The sequence below is a fragment of the Pseudoliparis swirei genome, chromosome 18 (assembly GCF_029220125.1).
Source record: "Pseudoliparis swirei isolate HS2019 ecotype Mariana Trench chromosome 18, NWPU_hadal_v1, whole genome shotgun sequence".
NCBI classification, from domain to species: domain Eukaryota; kingdom Metazoa; phylum Chordata; class Actinopteri; order Perciformes; family Liparidae; genus Pseudoliparis; species Pseudoliparis swirei.
Genome location: NC_079405.1, coordinates 16543464 through 16569112, shown reverse-complemented (window position 1 = coordinate 16569112; position 25649 = coordinate 16543464). Strand labels below are relative to the sequence as shown.

Here is a 25649-nt window from a genome sequence, read left to right as displayed (position 1 = left end):
GGCAAACATACGTATCAGTCATTGCCTGGAATTATTGAGAAAAGTATTTTATCGAACTTTTAATATTCAGAAATGAGCTTTTTTAAGTACAAACGTAGCACTTTTATTTGAAAAGTCTCCTAATTGGTACCGTAAAATTGTTTGATTGTTATTATGGGTGGAGTCAGAGACGTCCTGACATGTGTTGCAGTCATTGCCTGGAATCATTGATATAAGTATGTTTACAGCTCCTCGAATATTTAGAAATGACCGGTTGTAACAGTTTAGCTCCACTCCTTCCTTTTTGTAATAGTTGTTTTCATCCTGTCACACCATCTCGTCAATCCAACTCCCCTCACCTGCCTCTGATCACTCCCTCGTTAGTCCCTCATTCCCTTCACCTGGTCCTCACGCCCTTCTCACCTGCAGCCCATCCCCTCATTAGTCCCTCACTATTTAGCTCCCTCACTTTCACATGCCTCTGCCAGATTGTCTTGTGTTTTCGTGCCAAGTTCTCCAGCGTTATTAGAGTATATTCCTGACCTGCCTGTTCTGACCCTGCCTGCCTGCCCTGACCTCTGATTCTCTGCCCTGCCCCTGTTTGGACTTGTTTGCTTCTTTGACTGATCTCCCGGTTTTGACCCAGCCTGTTTCCAACCAAAGACGGTAATCTTTGTGACTCCTGTCTGAGTCGTGCTTTTGGGTCCACTCTAATAGCGCCATGACACCGGTTAACGAATATAGGACTTTTACTTTGAAGAATCTCTTACTTGGTTCAGTCAAATAGTTTAATTTTATGTATATGAGTCGACAGAGATGTCTTCAACATATATGCATTAGTCATTGGGTGGAATTATTGAGAGAAATATTTTTATATCATTTCAAATATTCCAAAATTAGCTTTTGAATTGTAAAATTTCAAGACTTTTCCTTTGAAATATCTCTTAATTGGAACGGTAAACATTTTTCATTTTCAAAATTAGTCAGAGACTTCCTCAAAACATATGCCTGTCATTGTCTGGAATTATTAGGTTATCTGTTGTTATAGTACCTTTTTTTTTACTTCGTAAAATCTCTGAATTGATACAGTTAAGATGTTTGGATGTGGTCAGAAATGTTCTGAACACATACAGTCAGTCATTCAGATATTCAATTTATTATATTTCCATTAACCCTCAAATCAAGAAATAAGGACACCTTATGCTAAGTTGAGTTGTATTTTTCTTTTAATTCACTAGAAGCCGGTCACATGTTTTTTACTTAATGTGAATATCATTGATTTAATCTAGTTGTATTTTCCCTGTTCTTCACTACAAATAGGTCATATGTGTTATACCTAATGTGAATATGATATATTTAATCTAATTTCCATTCAAGTATACGATTTGGCGATATCTTATTTTGAAAACCAAATGTTATGTAACGTGGATATTTTCACTAACATTCGATCGCTCCCGATCTGGTTTGAATGTGTTTACCATAAATGTACCCACCCTACCATTATTTAAGCAAGCCCTCAAAACACACCTCTTCCAACTCGCTTTCACCTACTAACCCCTTGCCCCCGATATGACCCATACAGCTTCTCTAGTTTGCGCTATAAAAGTCTAAATTATTATTGTAAATATAGATGCACAAACATGTATCTGCTGATTTGACCGCAGTCATACACTGCAGAAACTCAATCATTACAGATTAAAACTGTGTTTGGTTTGTTTTCTTCAACTCAGTCAAAAGCCATCAGGATGACATAGAGCTCAACAGTGAATACATGTCATTTGAAGTCAGAGGTCAGTCGTTAAAGTCGTAGGCCTACGCAGCGAACATCTATCTTCTCTGCGTTTTGGCGGATTGCATTCCTACTTTAAATGTTTACTGCCACCTACTGTGACAGGATCATGTCAGGATAGTGTTCATTAGTTAGTTATAAAATAAAAAAAGATTTCGAAAATAATCTGATGTTTAATTCAGAAATGTATTACCCCTCTGAGTTCCCCACCCCGTATCCCCGTATGTGTACCAAGTATCTAGTATCCACATCCCATTGTCATGCAGCTGCTCTCACCCATTGTGGAAATTTACTCTTTCTTTATTTTAATTGTATTATTATTAGCATTTTTTTATTTCTTAAAAGCGGTGTGTCTAGCATCTCCAGATATATTACAACACGCACATACTTGAGAATGTACTTTTCCGGAGAGTTTAAAAGTCTCTGACTAACTGATTGTAAATTAATAAAGGAACAACTACAGAATATTAAATCAAGTTAGCTGTATTGATCATTCATCTGTAATTATATTCCTTAAATTATTTAGAATTTGTGGCATGTAAACTCTTGCTCCTACATGCTCAATTTGAAATCAGTAAATGTCTGTAAGCAATTATTAAATTATTTCTTATCTGGTTTCCGCCACAATTTACACAACCCCCTTATTATGATGCTGTCTATGCCTCTATACTTTAACAATGTGTGGAAGCCATGGGAAGTTATAGTACATCAAGCTATATGCAAAAACATTCTGTGGGTGAACTTGTTTTTTGTTAATTTCAGCTATCTGAATAACAGCCAGAATCAGCCGATCAAATGAGTAACAGATTTATTTATATACAAAACTGTTTACAGCAAGATTTCTGAATTAACATCAACCCACAAGGGCATATTGGTGTTCAGGTGCACACCACCTGCACCATGGTATCAAGAGAACAGAAGGAGAAGAAGGAAAAAACAACCTGTAAGAGCACCTCGAGTCGTGAAGATGCGGTAGTTTGAGGAACTTTAAGGCACCAGACACAGCATCACCAGCTTGTTCCAACCATCATCAATCAACAAACTACTCACTCAGCAAAGCAATAAAAAGTTACAATTACCCACTACAGGTACAACATGAGGATTCTGAGGGGAAATCCACATTGTGTCACGTCTTTGTACGGCTACAGAATCAAAGTCATGAAGGATCTCAAACTAATCATGGACATCTACAATGTGCGTTAACTGGACCGCCATCCTGGCTTGTCTCCATCAAGGCTGCATAAACCATCACATCAAAGATTACTAATCTAACTGTATCCAGCCACTTAAATGATCGTGGGCATGTTAAATGCATTTTAAAAAAGTTGCAACTCAATGTTCATATTTATAACGCACTTTTAAGAATATACTCAGGATATTGAACAAAGAGCAAACCTGCACCACTCAAAATGTAACCAATAGTAGCAAACCTTTTTTTAAGATTCTATTTTTATTGTATAAAAAGGCCATAACTGGTAAATATCAAAGATCTATTTCAATCTATACTAAATTTCTCTGAGGGTTGTCCAAAAGATGACATCTTTATTACAGTCAATAAGGAGAAACTTAAGTGTAGAAACCGAGGATTAGTCTAATCTGCGTAGCAGAAGAGCTTAAAATGTGAGTTGTTAGATTTACAAATAGATTCCGCCATCGTGAAGGCGCAATTCAAAAGTTCATTGGTGAAAGGTACCCGAAGAGAAGTTAATAAAAAATTAGTGAGAAGAACTGTGACCCAAGTGAAATGTCTTCTGTGAAATCTCATTCCAGGGTAATCAAGAAAATCCACCATTTGAGATAGACAATTTAACACCACATTTAAATCAATGTGAACTTTGACTCTCCCTCACTGTTGAAATAATACCAGTCCTTAATAAGATTAACCAGCACGACATGTACATTAACTCAACTACTCAAAGAGGTATGAGAGTCAAGCCAATGATGTCTCTAACATACAATTTACTAGTTATTACCATAATATGTTCACACAAACAAAAAAAATCGGGACCAATATGTTTGGCTTTAATATTTTGTTTTCAGAGCAGTTGGTTGAAAAGTCAAGATTTTGCCAAGTTGTAGATAACGTTTCAATATTTGAAGATAGTGTTCACCAACTGTGCTTCTTTGTCTAGAACAAAGATTAAACTTGCTCTTATAAACTTCTGGCCTTTGGTTACAATTAGTGGGATAGTTTATCAACTGGCTGGGCAGTTGACTTGCTATGCAAATCAATAAGATATCACATTTGAGCAGAAAAGTTCCACTGCGGTGTCGATGAGATCACGATTGGCAAGCTGGTGACGTTGTGGCTCCTGTCTTCAGCAAATGAGCTTTCTGATGTCCTGGACACACGTTTACATCAAGGCACACTTCTTCTCTTCTGGGGGTGCGTTTCCATCAGCTTTCTCCATCTCCAAAATGATCCGCTTGAAAAGCTCCACAGCAGTCTGCGTTTCAAGAACATCGTCATCAGAGTGTGAATCCGTGAGAATTAATTTGGAGACTGAATGGATGAGTTTGTATTCAAAGAGATATCCATCAATACCTCATTCTCCTTGGCTGAGGACTCCATGAATGCAGCACCCCAGGAATCAGCAAGTTTCTTTCCCTCCTCTGGCTTGATAACCCTGGAAAAAAATGTAAACAAAACTTCAGTTTCAGAAAACACCTTTTGTATTACTTTTAGCTACACAGGCAATATACATTGTTGGTTTGGAAACGAAGAAAAACACAAAATATCAGACTTATCATTTACACACTTGGCATTTAAAATGTCTTTAATTTTGTATTAATGGTGTTATTTTTTTAATTGGACAGCAACATAATGTGGTTTATATTCTTAAATGTCAATAGTCTCGATTACCTTTCCATGTGGAGATCTTTTTTGTTCCCAACAAGAATAGTTGGGACCCTAAAAAAATTAACAAAAAAATGGTTGTATAAAACAAAATCATTTGCAAAAAAAACACAAAAAAAGATGAGAGAATATAGGAAGCATTGTATTTGACAGATCCAACTAAACTTACTGAATCTTTCCAACCATGTCTAGCAGCTTGTCATGTAGAATCTGCACAACTTCAAAACTGAACAAAGACAGTGAGAAGAGTAGTCATTATGTAATTCTAACATTTATGTTACCAACTATTGAAATACAATGATAGTCTAAAGAACCCCTTACTTTGAAATATTTTTGTTTGAACAATAGACAACAGGCACACAATAAAGTACAACACCAAAACTACAACAAATGGAAAAATTTAAAACCTGTTTTTATGGCATTATAAATTACACTGCTGGTATATGTACACAACAGCACGCTTGTACAGATTTTGTAGTTTAGAATTGTTGTATTAAAAATGGTCAGACTAGGTTAGATCACAATAGCAGCAATTGTAAGCCACGTAAGGTTGTCTAGTATAGTGTTCGAAGACTTTTTAACAGCATATGCCTCATTATTCATACAGATGTCAAAACACAGCTATTACCTCTTATTGGAAGTCACTGAATAGACAAGGACATAACCATGGATGTCCATTGAGTGGGATTGTTGAAAGATTGAGTACTCATCCTACAGACAGAGGGGACACATCTTATTGGGTATGACTAATACTAAACACAAAACATAATTAAATGGAGTCAGATATGCAAGTCTATCGCCTCTAGAATAATCAATTTTAATTAAAATAGATGACTTGTCACTCACATCATGAGCACACTCCATTATTCCAGCCGAAGTTAGCACAGTCACAGCTAAGTAATATGGGCAGTGAGGCATGGTAGATAACGCTGACTTGCCACAAATAACGGTCTTACTAATGCTAAATTGGACACAAGTGTCTCTATGGCATTTTGCTTAACGCCAACTAAACAAACCAAGGTTAAATATTAGGATTTATCAGATCAGCTCAAATAAGACGTGTTGATTTAAAACCAAGAGTTTGGTGGTTGTATTAGGTACGGCAATAGTAAATGAACAACTTACTTGTCCAGCGGTATCAACCAGTTGAAGATTGAAGTCCTGGCCATTCACGTTGACCATTTTGTTAAAGGCTGGGGAGAGCGATGAACTAGTTTTACAAAACATTTTTTTACATTGAGCGAAAACCAGTGTTAACTTTTTTTTGCTGCAGTATCTTATAAACAATCTAATCAAACTTACTGTTTTCAATGGTGGGGTCATAGGAGTCAACAAACTGTCCTTCCACAAACTGTATTGTAAGAGATGACTTTCCTGTGCAGGGAAAAGAAATATAACATAGTTGTTTCACGACCATTCAATAATACTTTTTTTTAAATAGCAATCCTCTACATAACACAGATTCACAAACATGCTGTGAACATAGTTATGAATGACTTTAAGCCTTTAAATGAAAACACAAACAAGACAAAACACTTTCCACGATCAGTTACATTGTAAGCATCAAAGTGGGTGACAGATTAAATTATGTGAGATGCTCAGGGATTTCATCTCTACTGCTATGGTAAAGGTTTCGATCTTACCAATGCACATCCTAGCAGTGCTGTAGTATGTGGATAGGGTCACACAACACATGATAGCTGTGATTATGGTGTACTGAAATCTGTGAGTTTGAAACTCTGATGCTCGAGGATGAACTAGACGGTACAGACCAAAGGATCGACACATTCACAGTACCCTTCACACACGACACGTTCTGCCAACATAAACATCTGTGATCACCTGAGCATCTATGGGGCCACATACTTCCTCAAAGTGATCAAAATGTGTGTCCTTGAAATGCTCCAGGGGTACGGTTGTAAGGTTATGGTTAAACTCAGAATAAATTGTGTGATAAGTAGAATAAAACCGGATTGGCAATCCAGGCACATGTAATACATTATGTATGTGATCGCTGATACAATTTGGCGTAACAAATTCAACGTCAGAACATTTTAGAACATCGACATGTTGGTGGGAGATCGAAAATAGACACAAGCTTTTGTTAAAACGTGCTGGACTACAAGTTTCGACCCACGCCGATGAGCTCTAAAGCAGCACGTCACTGCTAAATGTGTTTTCACACAACACGTTACGTTACTAACTTAACGGCAGTAACAGATGGCTAAAGCTACACGATAGTTGATGTAACGTTAAGTATAATGTAGAAATCAGCTGCTCATCAACCATACGTGGCAGAAAGGAACATGAACACGGTGATACAGAGTTACTGGTGTGAGTCGGAGAGACCGAAGAGGAAAACAAAGCCAGGACGTTAGCCCGTGAGCTAGCTCACCAACATTAGCTGTGCACGAGCTCGTGTGTTTACTCACCTACAGATCTGTAACCTATCACAGCAATCTTTCGATATTTCGGTTGAGGCATGTTGGTGAATGTTGTATTCAAAAAGTGTTAATGTTTAGGTACGCCGCCTACTTTTACTATCTAAGCAAACTTTTATCGCCACATTCGTCTCACATCACGTGACAACAACAAACTTTTCCGAGTTGCCGCTCGAGCTCGCTGCTGGGCCTCGAGCTGGAAGTTCAGAGTTTAAGTAGTTACAACAAGTACAACTTGTACTTATCTCCCAAAAATATATATTTCTGTATTTGGTATGGTAAACGATATCGATCGATGGTTCAAAATTATGAAATTGACGTTCCAGCTGCAATTGGAAAGGAAAATAAACCGCTCGCTCAGCGCGGTTACGATTTGCAAGTCAAACTGACGGAAACTGTCATTGTGTAAGCACACCGTCGTAAAACCAGGGAACACGTCATAGCTGATATGGGCGTGCATTATGGACAAGCTGCACAGCAGAGGTCACTCTTTGTGTGCACATCTTGTTTCTGTCACCCACAACTTTTAGATTTTTCCAGAGTGACCTTCAGGACACAATCTCAAGGGAATGTTGTTCTTCATATCAACACGTCTGGGTTTCTATGGATTAATGATACAACTATATGGAAGGGACGTTTGTAAATGTAATGTGATCAAAAATAACCTTGTCAGATATTCAGTCACAGCTTCATCTGAAGCATTTTAATCACATTAAGACCATCTGACAGGATGCTGTTAGGGTTAGTGCGTAAGAAGTTAAAAAGGGTAATGTTATCTGTATACTGTCTGATGTACACATATATGCCTTTATTGTTTTTGTCATTCTATTTTCCAACATGTATTAAAAGAAAAATCTATTTTGGTGATAAAAAGGAAATTGCAAGAGGTGCATGCTTATTTGCTCACTCAATTTAGCATGAAAATACCATTGTTTAGTATATTGTGTTCGCTCTAGAAAATGAGTTTCCTTTGCTCATGTAATTAAAAAAGACAAAATAAAAACATGTATCAATGACATACATTCACCTAGATTTTGTTTATGAAATAAAGAGTACTTGGTTTAACTAAAGTACATGGGTAGACTACATTGATTAAAAAGCAATAGACGTGTGGACATATTCTTTGATTAGACATTTACAGACTTATCTAATATTTAGCAAATGTTCAAGCAAAGTTATTGCACGACGGGCTTTTTTGAAGACAAATCGGATCACAATGACAGATTTTCCAACACTAACACATACGATAATTCATGGGTTCATTTTATCAAAACTTGTCAGAAACAAATGTTTTCTACTGCAGCTTTAAGCACAGCTGCACTGTTGTAATTAAAAACAGCTACGTCATTATTTATTGTATTGTCTATCTGTATGTGTGTGTAAAGTTACGTGCTGAATCAAAGTAAACCAATGTTATATTTGATGCAGATTAGTGGACCATGTAGCGTTAATACGGCTCACTGCTGGTGGTTCACCGGAAATTGTTTGGAGCAAGAGGTAAACGCTGCCGGGAGATGCTGCCGTCATAAACAGGCAGATGAAAATACAGAATACCATTTCTGAAACGGCCCTGACAGGGACAGGTAATACAACAGTAACTGGGACAACCGGATAACTTCAAAATGACTTGTTCACAGTTGATTGCCTCTGCTGTGTTGTGTTGTCAACGTCAGCGCCGGTGCTTCAGGAAGAGCCAGCTAACCGCTCGCTGGCTAGCCGGCTAGCCATAGCACCAGGGAGGGGGTGGGTGCCATAGCAACCGTTTAGGAAACACTGAGTGGCGGCTAGCTAACTTCGACAGTTCAGGCTAACGTTGTTGGTTTGTTGTGCTAGCGATATACAAGACGTCGCAGAGACTCGAATGTCCAATGTAGCGTCAGTCAGTCAATTGATGTCACAAGTCAGCGTAATTTACCTTGTGCCATTGCCCATGTTACTGAGCTGTTACTTTGCGCCATGCTTTTTAGTTCACACTTGCTGTCGGGGATGGCAGACTGGCGTAACGTTGCAGTGTTGAGTTTAGCTAACTTGGCTAACGGTACTTTCCATCACATACGGAAAGCTAACGTTAGCCATCGAGGCCGACCTGTGAACTTAGGTTACCTCAACGCCACCGTTATGTAAACGTCAATAAGGTTTCTCTTTTAGAATATCTGATCTGATTTGTCTCAGATGAGCCTCATGTTAGGTTAGGTTGGTTTAACATCAAGTTACTTTGTCAATGTTTTCATTGGTCAACCTTACGGTAAATATAACCGGGTAAAGCAGCTGATCCGTGGCCGCTCAGGTTCGAGCTGGTGCTTCCTAAGCTTGTTGTTAACGCCTGAATATGTTTAATTAACTAACGTTAGTTAACACTATCTTCCACACATGTATTGATAGTGTCAAGAGCAGGTGTTACAGTTAATATGGTTGCAGTTCAGAATGTATGGTAGTTAGCTGGCATTCACGTTTGAGTGGTTTTTTTCCTTCTTTTTTTTAGTCATTAAAGGTGTTTGATATAACATTTGTTATATTCTTATCCTGAACCCCTCTGAAATATGCCTTTAGCTATACCAATTTAACTTGACATGCAACAGGGGTTTTCATTTTATAATGTGTTCTTCAATTGGACCTCTACCTCTAACTATTGTATGTTTCTCTGTTGTAATAATGGGGACCCTGGATTAAGGGGATGAGAATGGATGGATAATGGGGATTGGTGTGATGTCTTTTGTTGTTTTTGAGTGAATTGGTGCCTGAGTGAATGCATATAAGAGATAATTAAGTTTATTCTTAACATCTTGCATATCTTTCATTTCAGTATTCAGCTTGAACTAGTATGGATGTTGATGACGGCAATGACCGGTCTTGCATATCAGGTAGGAATTGATTTTTCTATTTACTATCATAGATATACTTTCCTTAATTAGTTAGCATTTTGTTCAAATTACATCTTGCTTTTGTTTCCTTTTTGATTGCAGCTAGTAGAGACTCTTCAATGGAAAGAGAGTTTTCTGGGGCCCTGGGAGGTCCAACAGTGAGCACCCCAAACAGCAAGGAGAATTCCCCTATTCGCTCCCTCAGTGGTCAGTGAAAAAATAAGTGTGACTCCCACCAAACAGACAATGTGTTTGAATCCCAAATGCTTAATTATTCCTTAAAGTAATTTCTGTTTTAGCTCCCAATATATAATGGGACATATATTAACATATCATCTTACTGTTATGTGTTAAATGTTGTGGTTTTTCATTATTTGTTATTTAGATGTCACTTAATACATCTAATAATGTCCATTAAGGCATTCATACAGTTTATAAATGAAAAGTAAGACTGTGCACACTCTGGTGCCTCTTTCTCTTAAGTGTGGCAACCTGTTGGTTGACAACAAATTACATTTAGGGCCATCATTATTTTTGCTCTTATGTGTCTGTAGCCAACTCCATTAAAGTGGAGCTGTACAGTGATGAAGACCCAGGTCGTAATACTGAAGATGAAAGAGGGGAGCGGGTAGAGGATGGAGGTCCAGAGCAGGGATCTGAGGCTGTCGGAGGCTACAGGGAGCTCACCAATGCTGAAAACATTCAAGCTGGAGCCACCAGACTGCCAAATGGAAAGCTTAAGTGTGACATCTGTGGAATGATCTGCATTGGGCCAAATGTTCTCATGGTGCACAAACGCAGCCATACAGGTGACAATCAGTTGACGCAAGAACTGAACACATTTTTGACTGCAGAGTTGTACCCCTTCAATGAATGAAGAACATACTAGGCCCAATGCACCAGAAACTATAGATTTAAACCAACATGTTGGGTTGACAGGTTTGCTCTATCCTCAGGTGAGCGACCATTCCAGTGTAATCAGTGTGGCGCCTCCTTCACTCAAAAGGGTAACCTGCTCCGCCACATCAAGCTGCACTCGGGGGAGAAGCCATTTAAATGTCCCTTTTGCAGCTATGCCTGTCGAAGACGAGATGCGCTTACTGGCCACCTTCGCACTCATGCAGGTAGGACAAATTCAAGCCTGATTTGATTTATTTTTCTGCTTATGATAGTGTACATTAATGTGGCAATAGTAAAGCCATCCTCCCACCTGTCCCCAGTTTCCTCTCCAACTGCAGGGAAGCCATATAAGTGCAGTTATTGTGGCCGTAGTTACAAGCAGCAGAGCACCCTGGAGGAGCACCGTGAGCGCTGCCACAGCTATTTACAGAGTCTGGAGTCACATCAGCCCTCCTGTGTCCAGAATCCAGGTACAGTTTCATTACAGTCAGAGAGATGACATGTCAGAAGAACAACCTTGTCTCAGATAAGACAAAAAAGCAAAAAAAGATGCAATGGTGTTGTAAATACCAGTCTCCAAAGGGTTGTAGTGGCATCGAGTGTAGACATGAAATCTACCTCTTTAATGAGGTAATGCACACACAGCCTCACTTAGTTTCTCTCCAGGCCAAACGTAGAAAACGAGCATACAACTTAAACATTTGGAATAAATGCTGTCTAGGTAATAAGAAAAAGAAAACAAATAACATTACAATTTGTTTGTACTCTGTGCAGGAGAGGAGATGAGAGAGCTAGAGTTTATACCAGACTCTCTACTGCAACCCTCCTCAGACAAGATGGCATTTATTGATCGGCTCGCCAACAGTATCACCAAACGCAAGAGATCCACACCACAACAATTTGTAGGTGAGCAATTGGTCTCAGTGTGGACAAGTTGAGGAAACTGAAAGCAGATTCAAATGGTTAAATTGGACACCACATACGATAGAACTACTGATCTTTTTGTGCGAGATTTGACCCCAGGCTTTCACAGTTGTATTTCTTCAAGCTGTGTGATTGTAAAGGTGATTGGGAAAGGGAACTTTCATGCTTTGTTTTGAGGTTTATTGATTGCAGTTACACATGGCGGGTGCAGGAGAGCTGTGGTCTAACACTGAAAACAGCAGTTATTGTCATTAACCTTATTATACACAAAAGCACTTTCATTCAAATGCATTGTCAGTGTATTGAAGCCAGTCCTGTATCTTATCAGGAGAAACTAGGTGTTCCAGTTATATAAATATAATAATTTCATTTTGGAAGGAAATATAAAAAATAAAAAATTTGAATTCAAACTCATTCATTATAACCCATCAAATTCGAATGAATCCAAATAACTTTGCAGGCTGTTCATTTATCTGGGCAATTTGGCTGCCCATGTATCTTTTTCTTTCTTTCCAGATGTCCAGAGTATAGTATCATGAGACGGTGTTTCTTTCTTGCAGGACAGAAGAACATACATCTCCATCTTGCAGATGCACCTTATGAGCTCAGCGCTGGTTTGGATAAAGACGGGGAGATGCCCACAGGTGAACTTGAAACCCCGCTCTTTGCTGCTCTGGGAGGAGAATACGCAGGTTTGGCAGGAAATGGAGGTGGAGACGCAATGAGGCCTCTCCATCTTCTTACCACTCGCCCTTCATCTTTATCAGAACTTAGGCCAATCCACAGCTCCATTCACATGTCTACCGCTCGAGGCCCAAAGATGGATTGCTCAGGGACTGGCGCTGGGCTGGGAGCCGTGGGTGTTGGGGGGAGGGAGGCAGCAGAGGGTCATGAAGATCTGCCTGCAAGCCAAAGTCACGCACCTTCACCTAGCAACGGTTGCCAGGACTCGACAGATACAGAGAGCATGCCAGATGAGCCTTGCAACAGTACAGCTCTGACTCCGACCCTGCAGTGTAACAACGGCCACCATCTTCATCACTCCAACAACCGTTATCCAGCACCTCCTCCTGTCGCACACTACAGGAGTCGGAACCGACACACTCCTAGCCACGCCAAAGATATGGAGGTGAAAAGAGAAGATGGAAGCCACTCTGCCCTAAGGCCCGCTGGTGTTGCGCCAACTCCAAGCTCACCTACAGCGGCCTCTTTCACCCCTCGGGAGTCGTTTCGGGTCGTCGATGGAGACGGGCGAGCTGTGCGCTCTTTCCGTTGTGAGCACTGTCGTGTGTTTTTCCTGGACCATGTCATGTATACCATCCACATGGGCTGCCACGGTTTTCGCCAGCCTTTTGAGTGTAACATCTGTGGCCACCGCAGCCAGGACCGCTATGAATTTTCTTCACACATTGTCCGTGGGGAGCACATCCTTGACTGAGGAGGAAGGCTGGCCAACCTGCTTAACTTGGAGCTATTGATACACTGAGACCAGGAGCCGGCTGGGTTTGGTCTGCACGCGAGCTAAAGAAGACACTGATGACATAAAAATAATATGAACATTTTAAACTTAGCACTTTGAACCAAGAATCAATTTAAGATTCAACATTTAAGACTTTTAATTCAATGTATTTATAAAGTAGATGAAGAACCAATGCACTTCTTCAATCCGCAGATGTGCCTCTAAAATTCAGGATACAAACCTGATGCACAAATGACAGGATACAAATGTGACTTGTGTCCTTTAACAGATAACACATAAAAGATAATGTGAAGTGTATAGGCTCACCTACAATGACATTTTAATTACTTGTTTCAAAATCACTGATTTAATTAAATCATTCCCAAAGTGTGTTTCCAATGTAGTTGGATTCTGTAATATATTGGTTTTTTAATTGAGAAGTGAAGTGCAGACCAAACTCAAAAACCAGGTCCAAGTCGAACAGATGCGTTTGAGGGGTTGTTGGTGAGTTAGAAATGCACTTTTGTTTTTAAAAGGGGTAGTAGTGTGTGAGTGTGTGAGGGAAAAGGGAGCATGTGACAGACCCTTTGTTTTATGGAAGCAAATTTAATAAGTGAAAAATGAAGGCCTTTGTGTGAATGCTGTGTTTTTCTTTACTATGACTGCTTTTGTTGCACTGATCCCTGCCAGAATACTATGATTATATTAAACTATTTTATGAAATACATTAATGACCTGAACATATCTCTCAAAATGTGAGAAAAACTTAAGGAATGTTTTTATTAAACGGAAAGGAATAAGAGTATCACTGCCACAATTTCAAAGATGACTGAGGAGTTATGGGTCTTTACAAGTCAATTGATATTTTCCATTTCGTAACTACATCAAACTGCAAACCAACACTAATCTATTTCTTCTTAAATTCTGTTGGTGTTATCTCATTGTATTGTGCCTTTCTTCACCATGATCACACTTTGTTGACCAGACTGAAGGACATGACCTATCAACTGTCTTGAATCAGATCATTGTTAGAGATCATGACAAAATAGTTGACTTCCTCGTGCGTCTCGCTTTGCACAATATTTCTATTCTCCTATTCCTAAAGTTGGGTTGGTTTTCATTAATGTGTTGGCAAAGAACTATTTCTGCTGATTTATCAAAGATACATGTGCATGGCATTTGGCGCATGCTGCTAAGTGAGGAGTCGACTCAGTGGGGAGTAGCGGTTAAATCCAAGTACAAACCTGAATACATTTCAGTCCAGAGTGAAACGGGTGTTTATTTCCAATTGGGTTTTCTTGGTTGTGATATTTAATACATCCAGTTGTGGTAGTATGGTGCAGAAATGAAATGTCGAGAGGAATGTGTCGGTTATAAGAAACTCGTCAGCCCTCGATTCTCTCTTTGTTTACATGTTTAAAAAAAATAGATATGGTTGTTGTAGAAACTGTTTATTTTACTTCAAGTACATTAAGTTGTACTGTTAAGCACGCAAGTTTGGAATGTCTGGAATACAGAATTGGGCACAAATCAATACTTAATGTGTGTTGATGAACAAGACATCAGTAGATGATCTCCATTGTAAATAACCACTAAAGTAAATAAGTTTGGGACAAACGCATAGGTCCACTGATGTCCTAAAGGCTAGAGGGGTCCAACTCAACTGACTTGAGCACATTAATATTTGAGACAAGAGTTTCCTTGAGTTAAACTTAACTGGCAATTTGCAGAATCAAGAAATCTTGTTTTAACAAGTCTTTCGCAGGCTTAACAGAGCCACTGAGCCGGCCTTAAATCTATATTTATTGTTCCCTCAATCTCCGACCTGTATGAAATCGCACATTTTTAAGTATTGGTTTAAATGTGCAGAAGTTCTGTCATTGTATATACTTAGAAGAATAAAATGTACTTTTTAAAATGTTTTTCATCAGAGGTTTGGGATAGTACCAAATAATGTTCCCCCAGGGCTGAACCAAAGAACCACTAATTTCTACTGTTGAGCACTTTTTTCCTATTAGTGGCAAAATAAAACAAAAGCAGTTACAATATTTGTACATAGTATGCATTAAGAGGAGAAAAGGACATGTCTCTTTTCATTGGCATCAGTAAAACTTTGTAAATGTTAAGTCTTTTCCAGAAGCTATCCCCACTTAGTTTTGTAGAAGACAATTTGAAAATATCAGTTGTGGGTTCCCTTTCAAATTAAATAGTAGACATGTGGAGCTGCATTTGCTTTAAAGAGTTAGATTTTAAAAATAAAGTCACTTAGACACTGGTTACTTTATCACTATAGTACAATAGTTAATTCCATTTTTCTCTTCCAATGTTTCTTTATTTAATAAAATGACCTTGTCTTATACTGTTAAATGTCAGGACAGAAGATTGTAATGTAGAATCCTGCAACTTAATCTATAAAACATTGACTTTAAACGATTAAACACCAATAATTTGTTTACAAAATCAAATCCTATCCGTTTGGCATTACTTCACTGTAAAGTGTGATCTGGGCAAAAGCTTGTAGTTGCACAGACCCAGGTGTGATTCTCCCGTTGGTGAGACTTCTTTGTAGTAGACGTCACGATTGTTAAAACACTCATTTTAAGTGTACCTTGCCAATTGTTAATGTTGTGAAAGTACTTTACGGTAAATATGGCAGCACAGAGTATAAATAATGCCACAAATCAATGACCTTGGCCAGAAACAACATCATGGACTGTCAAAAGAACCAAATTATTATGATGATGTCATCTGGCAGGAGCCAAAGAACTAGATGGAATATGTAAAAAGTTCTGTAGATTTTATTGACCAAAAAAAGTTAACCAGCCTCCTTTTTAGAATTTATTTATTTTGTAGATTTCTTATTCATATGTGCAACACCCAACAGGGATGTGCTTCTAAGTCTGACGCATGAGGTACCAACACCCCTTTTAGGTACAGGGACAACCAAATAAACAGTTCAGAAATGCTCTACTTTTGGATTTGAATGTATTTCTTGTTGCACCATTTGTCCCCTTCAATCCATTATCTTGAGAGCTTAAATTTTTATGAAAGTATGCATTTGCATAATTCGATCTTTAACTACTGTAAGTTGTGTAGGGTAAAAAAAGTATATTCCAAATAAAATGTGACAGGCCTGTCTTTCCCAAAACTACACAACTAATAGTTTGTCGAGAATAATAAGCAGTACACATTCAAGTTTTTGCAAAGACTTGAATTTATTCTTCAGGTATACAGCATCTTCAAATTCTGCTTTACATGGGCTTAGGAGGAGCTCTTGGTGCACCAGCCTGTAAAATACATTTTCAAAAAGGGGAAAAAACCATTTAAATTGATATCCAATAAAGAACTTTCACAATGGAAAATGTCACTCAATCGCAAGGGTGAAAATAAAACTGTTACATTGAATTCCGGTCTGCCAGTTCCAACAAAAAACGTAATACTACAGAGTAAAATGCAGAAGGTACTCACGGCAGGCCTGAATCTGGGAGGTGGAGTACGGTCTTTCCTGGCCTCACAAGAGCGGTTCCTCACCACCTTACTATGGATGGCACAGCTGACACAGTAGTGCAGCTTCACATAGAGTTTGGGCAGAACATAAGCTGCAGAGTGAAAAGAAAATGAGAACGGTTAAAATTAGGATACGCCACCAGGGTCAAAATACAGACAGTGTATGATGCTCGACTGAAAAACAATGCAAATACACTTACAGTCAAAGACACTAGCTTCGGAGATGTCTCTTACGGCCGCCGCCTCCACGATGTTCCTGATGACAAACTTCTTGATAGCCTTGTCCTTGGGGACACAGCGGGCACAATTGGTGCAGCGGATGGGCTGCACATGGCCTCGGCCCTTCTTGGCACGACCGTTATTCCTCCTTTTCTTAGTCTGTAAAACAAATGTTATAGTTAAGTTAGAAAGAGATAAATTACAGCCAGACAACTTGGTCTTGATACTGAACTTCAATGTTTTTAGTACACAAGTGTACACAGATGTGAGCATCAGTCCAGTCCCGATAACTGATCTCCATTTAAAAGAAAGTTATTTAGACAAATGGGTTATTTGATTAAAAAGTTTCCAGAGTGCAGTACCATGTGGATATCTTAAGAATGTAGCCCGTAAAATTTATTTTGTACAACCCCAACCCTACGTCACTTAAATTGTACAACGTATTTTAATTACACGTTTCTTTCTACAGGTGTTTGGAATAAACAGGTGAAGGATATCAAAATATAAGTATTTTTTACTTCCGTAGTTCAATTTTAAAAAAAATAGCAAGTCAGTTTGTTGGGGTGACTGTCACAGCAACTTTAATGTGGCTCATCGCATCACGTGATGGCTGCGAGGACTCAAGTCGGCTCCCATCGAAACACGTTAAACACAATTCTACATAATTTAGAGCTTTCCAATGTATTCCACTGATGGATTAGTGCACATCAGCGTGCGAAACCAACATATATATTCAAACCAAATGGATCCGGTGCTTTTCTCCGTCAATTAACATGAACATTGACGTCGCTGGTTCTCAGGAACACATGCACAAAAACGGTTAGCATGCTAACAGCTAGCATTAGGCCCTGACTTCATTTGTAATATACTTGAGCGACGTCAACGCTTTATCATCCACATTGTGGTTTAGCTACGCGATACAAAAATCATCACGGGAGCGAAGTATGTGTGATTATTAACACAAAACGACAGTTAATTCGGTTTTCGCCACACGGCAGCCGCTGAAACACACTTACCATGTTGCACGGGAAGCTGGAAAGAGGACCGGAAGAGGTGGCACTGCGAGAAGTAGTGCCATCCGCTCCGCCCTCTACATTTTTTTGTATAAAAAACACAAGATCAATTTATTTTATTTTATACAACATTATGTGTAATAATTATCTATTCCAACGAAAACAAATTACATATATGTTCCTCCTCAAGGAAATTAAACTAAGACCATTATATCGGCGGAAGGATATCGAGGAGGTCGAGGTTTCATACCAGCGAGTTCTATATTATTGCAACCATTGTGATCCGAGAGGTTTTGCAGTAAAGCAGCGTTATATAATAAAACAAGCCCGACTTTGTTCCTCAGCTCTCTATGTCGACTCAAATTTATTGATAAAAGTGTGTTCAAATATAATAAATATCGTCTGGCAAATTGATACCTTTTAAAAGAATGGGTGAAAGTCAGTAGTACACAATGTGTGACTAAAATGTAATGTAATAAACCAACTGTATTCTATTGGCCACGTATTTTTCACATTTAGGTGAAGTGACAAATCACTTATTTTACCATTCACGGTTTACTTACAATAAATAGTAGGAATGGCTGACCAGATATTTACATGCAGTTGAATTATTGTAAATTGTGTAACATTTACATTACAGTTTGCCATTTTCCAAAACATGCTGGGTGGTCTACACATGTATTTTTCTTTCTAGATAACTTAAGTGATTTTCACTTTGTGGAATTGTAGTTTGCACAGAAGTCTGAACTACATCCACACAACAATAACTTTGAGGACAAATTTAAATACATAATCTTCACTGCTTTGGATAACCTAACTAATCACGTTTTAAGATGTATTGTCATACTAAGGGAATCAAAGGCAACCTAGAAGGAAGAAAAAAAGCTAAAATTCAATGGTGTCTTTTCAATACCTGTGTGACCTGTAGCAAATATGTTCACCTATAGTCCTTTAAATATATTTTGGATTTGACAGCTCTTGTATTAACAAAAAGAGTTACAGTTCAGCTCCAGGTCAAACGGTGGGATGGCGCTGTGTTGTTTCTCTGAGAGAATAATGTGTGTGTTGTTTCCTGTATCTTTAACTACAAACTACAAATACTCGATGGCACTACATCAGACATTTTATTTGGAGGATGTAACTTCAAACATCTCTACAAAATGGACAGAAAAGTTAATGAGCACTCTTGATGTTTATAGACAAACAGCTTTTTTTGCATGCCATGTTAAGAGTCTCTGATACCTCCCTCTTTCCTTTGGCTGAACCTTCAATATATGCAGTGAATCCAGACGTGGGTCAAGCTTTATCACCTGTTGCATCAGGTGCAAAAGACTCTGTGGAGTTGCAATAAAGCCACGAGACATCATTAAATTGCTTTTGAGTCGCCTTGTTCCAGCGACAGTGCTGGAGAGACCAACACACAAAAGGTAAAGCTGCAAATAAGTAGACGTTATTTTTCAGTCAGTTACTATTCAGCTTATTTATTCAGTTCATTTTAAAGTGTGCGCCCCCAAGTTCTCCAATAAAATAGAGTTGAATGTCACCTTTTCTGGTAATTAGGTTTCTTTTTAAAGCTTTTACTCAACAATGCTCTGCCATTTACCTGGTTATAAAGAAACAGGACTGTGCATAGCCTGCTATTTAATACATTCCCAATAAATAAATGTTTTTCATCCCCAGTTCCTCCGGTCTGCATGTGGAAATGCCATCCTTGCCTGCGGTGTGAATGGTTGAATGAGGGGAAATCTTGCACTATGTTGATTGTTTAATGTTATTGTCCAATGTTGCACTACCCGCCATGAAAAAATTCCTTGTATGTGAAAACATACGTGGCAATAAAAGGTTCTGATTCTGTACTGAGAAGTTTCAGCCCACTATAATTGATCCAGGATTTACACAATGTGAACTTAAACCATAACTGTATTTTCTAAACACATTGATTCAAATTGCAAACGTTAATACACATATTGTAAACGCCTGCATTTATATTAAATAAACATGAAAAACCGCAAATATAATTTTACAATTTTATTTAAATAATTATGTGCCGTGTTCTTATTTCTTCTTGCTCTTCTTGTCTTTTGCCTTCTTTTTGCTTGGCTTCTCAGCGTTGGCTTTTTTGTAGAGGTAAAGTCCCACCAAGCCGAGCAGAGTGGGCACCAGAGCCAAACACACGAGGGGGCACACGTCGTTGACCATTTTCTGCCATGACGTCTGCTGTGTCAGAGAAACCACCTCCACCTCAAACTCAAGGGTAGCATCACCTAGAACAAGTTCATGGTAAATGATTTGTCACATCAGCTGTTGATCGGGATTCTCCATTAATTGTTCACCCATCTAGTGTACATCATGTCCATAAAGTAAATGAGGAAAAAAAATACAAAAAAAGAGATATCAACAAAGGAAAACGAACTTAGAGTTGCCTAGTTGTCAACAAAAACAATCATTCCTTGATTATGAAAAACAGGGGCACTGTAGTTTATTTGAACCATTGACACATGCAGCATCCTGCCTTGTATACTCACTAGTGTGTATATCAATACGCAGCTGAAAATAGTCCCCAACCAATGCACTCTTTACTCAAGCAAGTATTTGCTAAAATGTTGTTTCATGCTGTTTTATAAAATTACAGACTAATCTAAACTCTATACAGACTATCACATTGTTTGTTTTGGTCTTTTCATTTCTTTTTTTGACAAGAAGAATGCTTTAGACAGCAGCCGTATGCTTAAAGAAGTGTTTGGTGATATTGTGCTGAAGTCTGTGATCATAGTTGTGTGGAGTTACACAGTAAAGTGCAAACACTGATCTTCGGTATGTACAGAAATGGGACAAATAGATACTGCAATGTGGAAACAGAGTTCACTGCATTCAACACCAATTAGATTTATGTGTAAGATTTAGTTCAGTACCTGGAATCGTAGGAGGGTAACCTTTTTTTCCATATGCAAGGTGTGGTGGGATAGTAGCTTTGATTTTTTGCCTGAATGATAGAAATACAAAAAAGGACAAAGAGGAAGTATTTCTCAGATTACACTCCAAAATAATAGTTGTTTAATTGGTTTATGACAGTATGCCGCTATTGAAAAGACAATATATTGATATGCTCTTTCTTCCCAGTGGACTTTTACTTTTCACTTACCCTACACACACGCCAACCAAGCTTTGTTCCAGACCTGATAAGAAAGTCACACGGAGAAAGTCAATGAGCAAAGCAAGGACATTCCTCATCCGACACACAGCCTGGCTGCACTTGTAAGGAATTTAAAGTGTTTCTGATTGAGCAACACATAAGGATTTACTGTTAATTTACCGGGAATAACCGTCCTCTTCCCCAGCTCGACCACAAGAGGATCCAGGGATAGCGATGAGTCGATCACCTTTCCATCGATCAGTTTACCCTGATCAGTGAAACATACAAAGTGAAGCATGAGATGGTGACATGAATGGAAGATACTGAGAGAGATTGTATAGCTTGACCTACCACTTTTTATTAATACATAATACACTCATAGTTCATGTTCAGGGTCGCGTCGGACAACAACGTCAGTGAGTACGCGTCCTCAGTCACCGGGTTCATCAAGAAATGCATAGATGACGTTGTTCCTACCAAGTCGGTTCGGATTTATCCCAACCAGAAACCGTGGATAAATGGCGATGTTCGCGCTGCACTCCGCACGCGTAACACCGCCTTTGACTCGGGAATATGGCGGAATACAAAGAGCCGCTCGACCTCCGTAAGACCATCGGCTCTGCCAGCGGGAGTTCAGGGACAAGGTGGAGGAAAAGCTGAAGAGCCATGACGTGAGAGGTGTGTGGAAGGGCTACAGACAATCACGGACTTCAGAGGAGAACCAGCGGTGAAGAGAACTCCTCTACCTCCCTCCCAGGCGAGCTAAATACATTCTTTGCTCGGTTCGGCGTGAGCGGCAGCCCGCCAAGGCAGCGCCGCCCGAGGAGACCAGCCTGCTGATCATCTCAGAGGCTGTCGTGCGCAGAGCCTTCAAGCGGGTGGACATCCGGAAGGCGGCAGGTCCCGACCACATCCCGGGCGCGCCCTCAGAGCATGTGCAGACCAGTTGGCAGGAGTCTTCGCAGACATCTTCAACCTCTCCCTGTCCCAGGCTGTTGTTCCTGAGAGCTTCAAGATGTCCACCATTGTGCCTGTCCCCAAACACCCCAAGGTAACCTGCCTGAATGACTGGAGACCCGTAGCCCTCACCTCGATTGTCAGTAAATGCTTGAGAGGTTGGTCAAGGACTTCATTTGTTCCATGTTGCCTGCCACGCTGAACCCAGGGCAGTTTGCATCTCGTCAGAACAGATCCACCGACGACGCATTGCCATGGCACTTCACCGCCCTTTCCCACCTGGAGGAGGAACTGTTGTGTGCGAATGCTGGTTGTGGACTACAGCTCAGCGTTCAACACTATTGTTCCCGCCAAGCTCGACACCAAGCTCAGAGGTCTAGGCCTGCACTCTACCATGTGCAGCTGGATACTGGACTTCCTGTCGGGCCGCCGCCAGGTGGTGAGGATGGGCAGTACCACCTCAGAGCCGCTGACCCTCAACACGGGAGCCCCTCAGGGATGCGTGTTGAGCCCTCTCCTGTACACCCACGACTGCACGGCCATGCACAGCTCCAACGTCATCATCAAGTTTGCTGACGACACAACAGTGTTGGGGCTGATCACCGACGACGACGAGACAGCCTATAGGGAGGAGGTTGGATCACTGGTACAGTGGTGCCAGGAGAACAGCCTCGTCCTCAACGTCAAGAAGACCAAGGAGCTGATCGTGGACTACAGGAAGCGGAGAGGAGAGCACACCCCCATCTCCATAGACGGAGTTGCAGTAGAGAGCGTCAGCAGCTTCAAGTTCCTCGGCGTGCACATCTCCGAGGACCTCACATGGACCACGCACACCACTCACGTGGTGAAAAGGGCCCAACAACGCCTGTATTTCCTTAGGCGACTGAGGAAATTCAACATGGCCGCCCGCATCCTCAGAACATTCTACACCAGTACCATCGAGAGTGTTCTGACAGGTTGCATCACCGTCTGGTACGGGAACTGCACCGCCCTGGAGCGTAGGGCACTACAGAGGGTGGTGCGGTCGGCACAGTACATCGTTGGAGGTGAGCTTCCCTCCATCCTGGACATATACACCAAGCGGTGCGTGGCCAGGGCCAAACGGATGATGAAAGACAATAACCACCCACGCCACAAACTGTTCACCCTTCTACCGTCAGGCAGGCGATACCGCAGTATCAAGTGCCGCACAAACAGACTGAGGGACAGCTTCTTCAGTCAGGCCATCAGGCTGCTGAACAAGGACTGAGACCCTCATTAACACCATACACCAGAACATATTCTGTGAATATCTATGGCCATGGTGTATATTTTATTACATTGTTTTATATATATATATATTGTATATATATATTGTATGTATATACATATATATATATATTGTCTCAAAAAAGTGTATATTTTATTACATTGTTTTATATATATATATTGTCATGATGTATATTCTATTACATTGTTTTATATACATATATTGTTAATACTTTCTTCTTTTTTTGTGTGGATATTGTATAGTTTATTCTCATTCTTATTCTTTTTTTAGTCTGCTACTGCTGTCGGGTGTTTTGCACATAAGAATTTCACAAACCGATTATACTTGTATAAAAGGGGATGTGACAATAAAAACTTGAAACTTGAAACTTGAAACTATCCAAGGAACAGTTAGACATGTTGGTACATGTGCTTTCATATAAAATAAGCCTATTTTCCAAATTGTAAAAAAAAAAAAAAGGATAAGAAAGAAAAATTATGGACTATAGGAAAATGAACAACTATTTCTGTATTTTAAATTGTAATTTGTATATAGGATGGACTGGCGACCTGTCCAGGGTGAACCCTGCCTTCGCCCAATGTCAGCTGGGATCGGCTCCAGCGCCCCACAACCCTCATGAGAATTGTCCTGGATCTTGACGAATTACACATCTGTCGCATACAACACACTATCTTAAAAGTCACATGCTTTTATCAGTTCACCTTTTCCCTACTCACATGATTCTAGGATATATTCAATTTGAGATTGTTTGTAATTTGATTCTGTTGTGTTATAAATGTGATATTTTAATTGTACCTTTTAATGTATTATTTAAAGTACAATGTGTAAACATTTATTCTAATAGCCTATGCATATTTTATATCGAGTTATTTTCAATGTTAAACAGGGATCGACACCTATGGCATACTGGCACTATTTGTGTTCATTTGTTCATACTGTATGCTGCGTATCAGCCCAGTGCTTTCCTCTCATGTATAACAATTCTAATTGAGAAACAAAGCATCATTTTTCTTGATTTAGTTTTCTGTAAATATCCCATTTGAAATCCTGTAGTTGAACAACACATTGGCTAACAGCTGTTATATCATTTAAATTAAACATTGTGTTGCTGTGCCATGCAGCTTCAACTAATATACATCTGTGAGCTTTTTAAACTTCCTAATGATCAACACGCATGTGGAGTGAAAAGCACGATCCTCTAGTGGGCGACTCTGCGTTGCATGGATCGAGTACGCGGTTTGGGTTTATTGCTGACGTGTTGCATCGACCCATCACAGACGCGAGATGAAGCCAACGAGATAAAGCCTAATAAAACAACCTGGGGGGCAATAAATAACAACCCATAATATGTTTAATCAGAAATAATGTTAGAACAGCTTCTGCCTGATCTGATCTGCGTGTTGTTCCGAAATGCACAAACATATCGGTACGAGTCCACATGGGTCATGCAGACGGTGCCACATAGACAACAACTGCTTTAGTCAGCAAATGGCCGGTTTCCTACATATTAGGACACAATGTAGCCAGCATGCTGCGGACTAGATTGTTGGATTGGTTTCAAAGAATGAGTCTCCGACTTACCGTGTAGTGGATTTGCAGCGTGTCTCCCGTCGTGGAAAGTACAGAGCAAGTTTCGGGTTTCACCTTAGGTCAGAAGAGTTAACTGTTAACGCTGCTGCATCGATCTGGTCATTGTGTTAAGATCTGCTATGTTACTGCAGTAGGCCTATGACTGTGTAACACACATCCCACTCACCAGAGTCTCCACCTGCAGCTCCTCGGGTTCACTGTCTTCTCCCTGTGCGAGTCCACAGGTGAAAGCTGCGAGCAGCAGCAGGAAAACGTAGATTTTCATCCTAAACTTCTGGAAAAAAGCTGCCGTCCAACAACTTCCGTGTCCGGCTTCTTCTACAAACGCGCTAGCCCCTGTGTCCAAAATGGCTCAGCGTCTATGAATGCTAATGTGTTATTACGCTCTAGCGATAAGGACTGGCGACCCGTCGACGTTGTCCCCAACACCTGAGTCTCCCTGAAGAGCCCGCCTCAAAACATTCCGCCAGCTTCCCATCAGGCTGCGGGGGGTGAGGAGCGGAAGCCGTGAAAGAGAGAGAGAGAGAGAGAGCGAGAGCGAGAGAGAGAGAGAGAGAGGGAGAGGGGGGGGGTGGTGTTGTTGTGCAGCGTCTAGTCGGCGGTGCTCCTCAGACTGTCAGGAGCACACATCCCCGGGGAATCCCTGCAGGACAGACGCCACGTTGCTGCTGGTCCCCCACTCGCCCTCTGGACCCAGTGAGGGAGGTGATAGTTAGCAGGCAGCGTTAGCATTGTGCTAATGTTGGTGAT

The 25649-nt window shown here is 40.1% G+C and overlaps 4 protein-coding genes across 7 annotated transcripts; 1 reads left to right on the top strand and 3 right to left on the bottom strand.

Moving 5' to 3' along the window:
- Positions 1 to 2561: 2561 nt before the first annotated feature.
- On the bottom strand, positions 2562 to 7468 carry rhebl1 (Ras homolog, mTORC1 binding like 1). Its single transcript, XM_056437214.1, has 8 exons — positions 7058 to 7468; positions 5928 to 5999; positions 5751 to 5818; positions 5254 to 5336; positions 4795 to 4851; positions 4632 to 4679; positions 4314 to 4395; positions 2562 to 4215 (listed from the first exon to the last, which is right to left on the bottom strand). Exons 1-8 carry the CDS (start codon positions 7107 to 7109, stop codon positions 4123 to 4125), a joined length of 555 nt encoding a protein of 184 aa, XP_056293189.1. The 5' UTR covers positions 7110 to 7468; the 3' UTR covers positions 2562 to 4122.
- Positions 7469 to 8489: 1021 nt separating this feature from the next.
- LOC130208597 (zinc finger protein Eos-like) lies at positions 8490 to 16180 on the top strand. Of its 3 annotated transcripts, none has more exons than XM_056437822.1 (8): positions 8490 to 8649; positions 9870 to 9927; positions 10030 to 10134; positions 10482 to 10736; positions 10884 to 11051; positions 11148 to 11297; positions 11602 to 11733; positions 12312 to 16180. In XM_056437822.1, exons 2-8 carry the CDS (start codon positions 9888 to 9890, stop codon positions 13187 to 13189), a joined length of 1728 nt encoding a protein of 575 aa, XP_056293797.1. In that variant the 5' UTR covers positions 8490 to 8649; positions 9870 to 9887; the 3' UTR covers positions 13190 to 16180. The 3 variants fall into 3 exon arrangements, with proteins under 3 accessions (XP_056293797.1, XP_056293799.1, XP_056293798.1); XM_056437823.1 differs by lacking the exon at positions 8490 to 8649 and adding an exon at positions 8929 to 9311; XM_056437824.1 differs by lacking the exon at positions 11602 to 11733.
- Positions 16181 to 16400: 220 nt separating this feature from the next.
- Positions 16401 to 18006, bottom strand: LOC130208598 (40S ribosomal protein S26). Of its 2 annotated transcripts, XM_056437826.1 has the most exons (4): positions 17953 to 18006; positions 16918 to 17095; positions 16679 to 16809; positions 16401 to 16497 (listed from the first exon to the last, which is right to left on the bottom strand). In XM_056437826.1, exons 1-4 carry the CDS (start codon positions 17953 to 17955, stop codon positions 16462 to 16464), a joined length of 348 nt encoding a protein of 115 aa, XP_056293801.1. In that variant the 5' UTR covers positions 17956 to 18006; the 3' UTR covers positions 16401 to 16461. The 2 variants fall into 2 exon arrangements, with proteins under 2 accessions (XP_056293801.1, XP_056293800.1); XM_056437825.1 differs by lacking the exon at positions 17953 to 18006 and having other exon boundaries at positions 16918 to 17224.
- A 1956-nt stretch (positions 18007 to 19962) lies between these two features.
- On the bottom strand, positions 19963 to 25415 carry fkbp11 (FKBP prolyl isomerase 11). Its single transcript, XM_056438461.1, has 6 exons — positions 25066 to 25415; positions 24891 to 24953; positions 21263 to 21350; positions 21092 to 21125; positions 20862 to 20932; positions 19963 to 20213 (listed from the first exon to the last, which is right to left on the bottom strand). Exons 1-6 carry the CDS (start codon positions 25162 to 25164, stop codon positions 20005 to 20007), a joined length of 564 nt encoding a protein of 187 aa, XP_056294436.1. The 5' UTR covers positions 25165 to 25415; the 3' UTR covers positions 19963 to 20004.
- Positions 25416 to 25649: the final 234 nt, after the last annotated feature.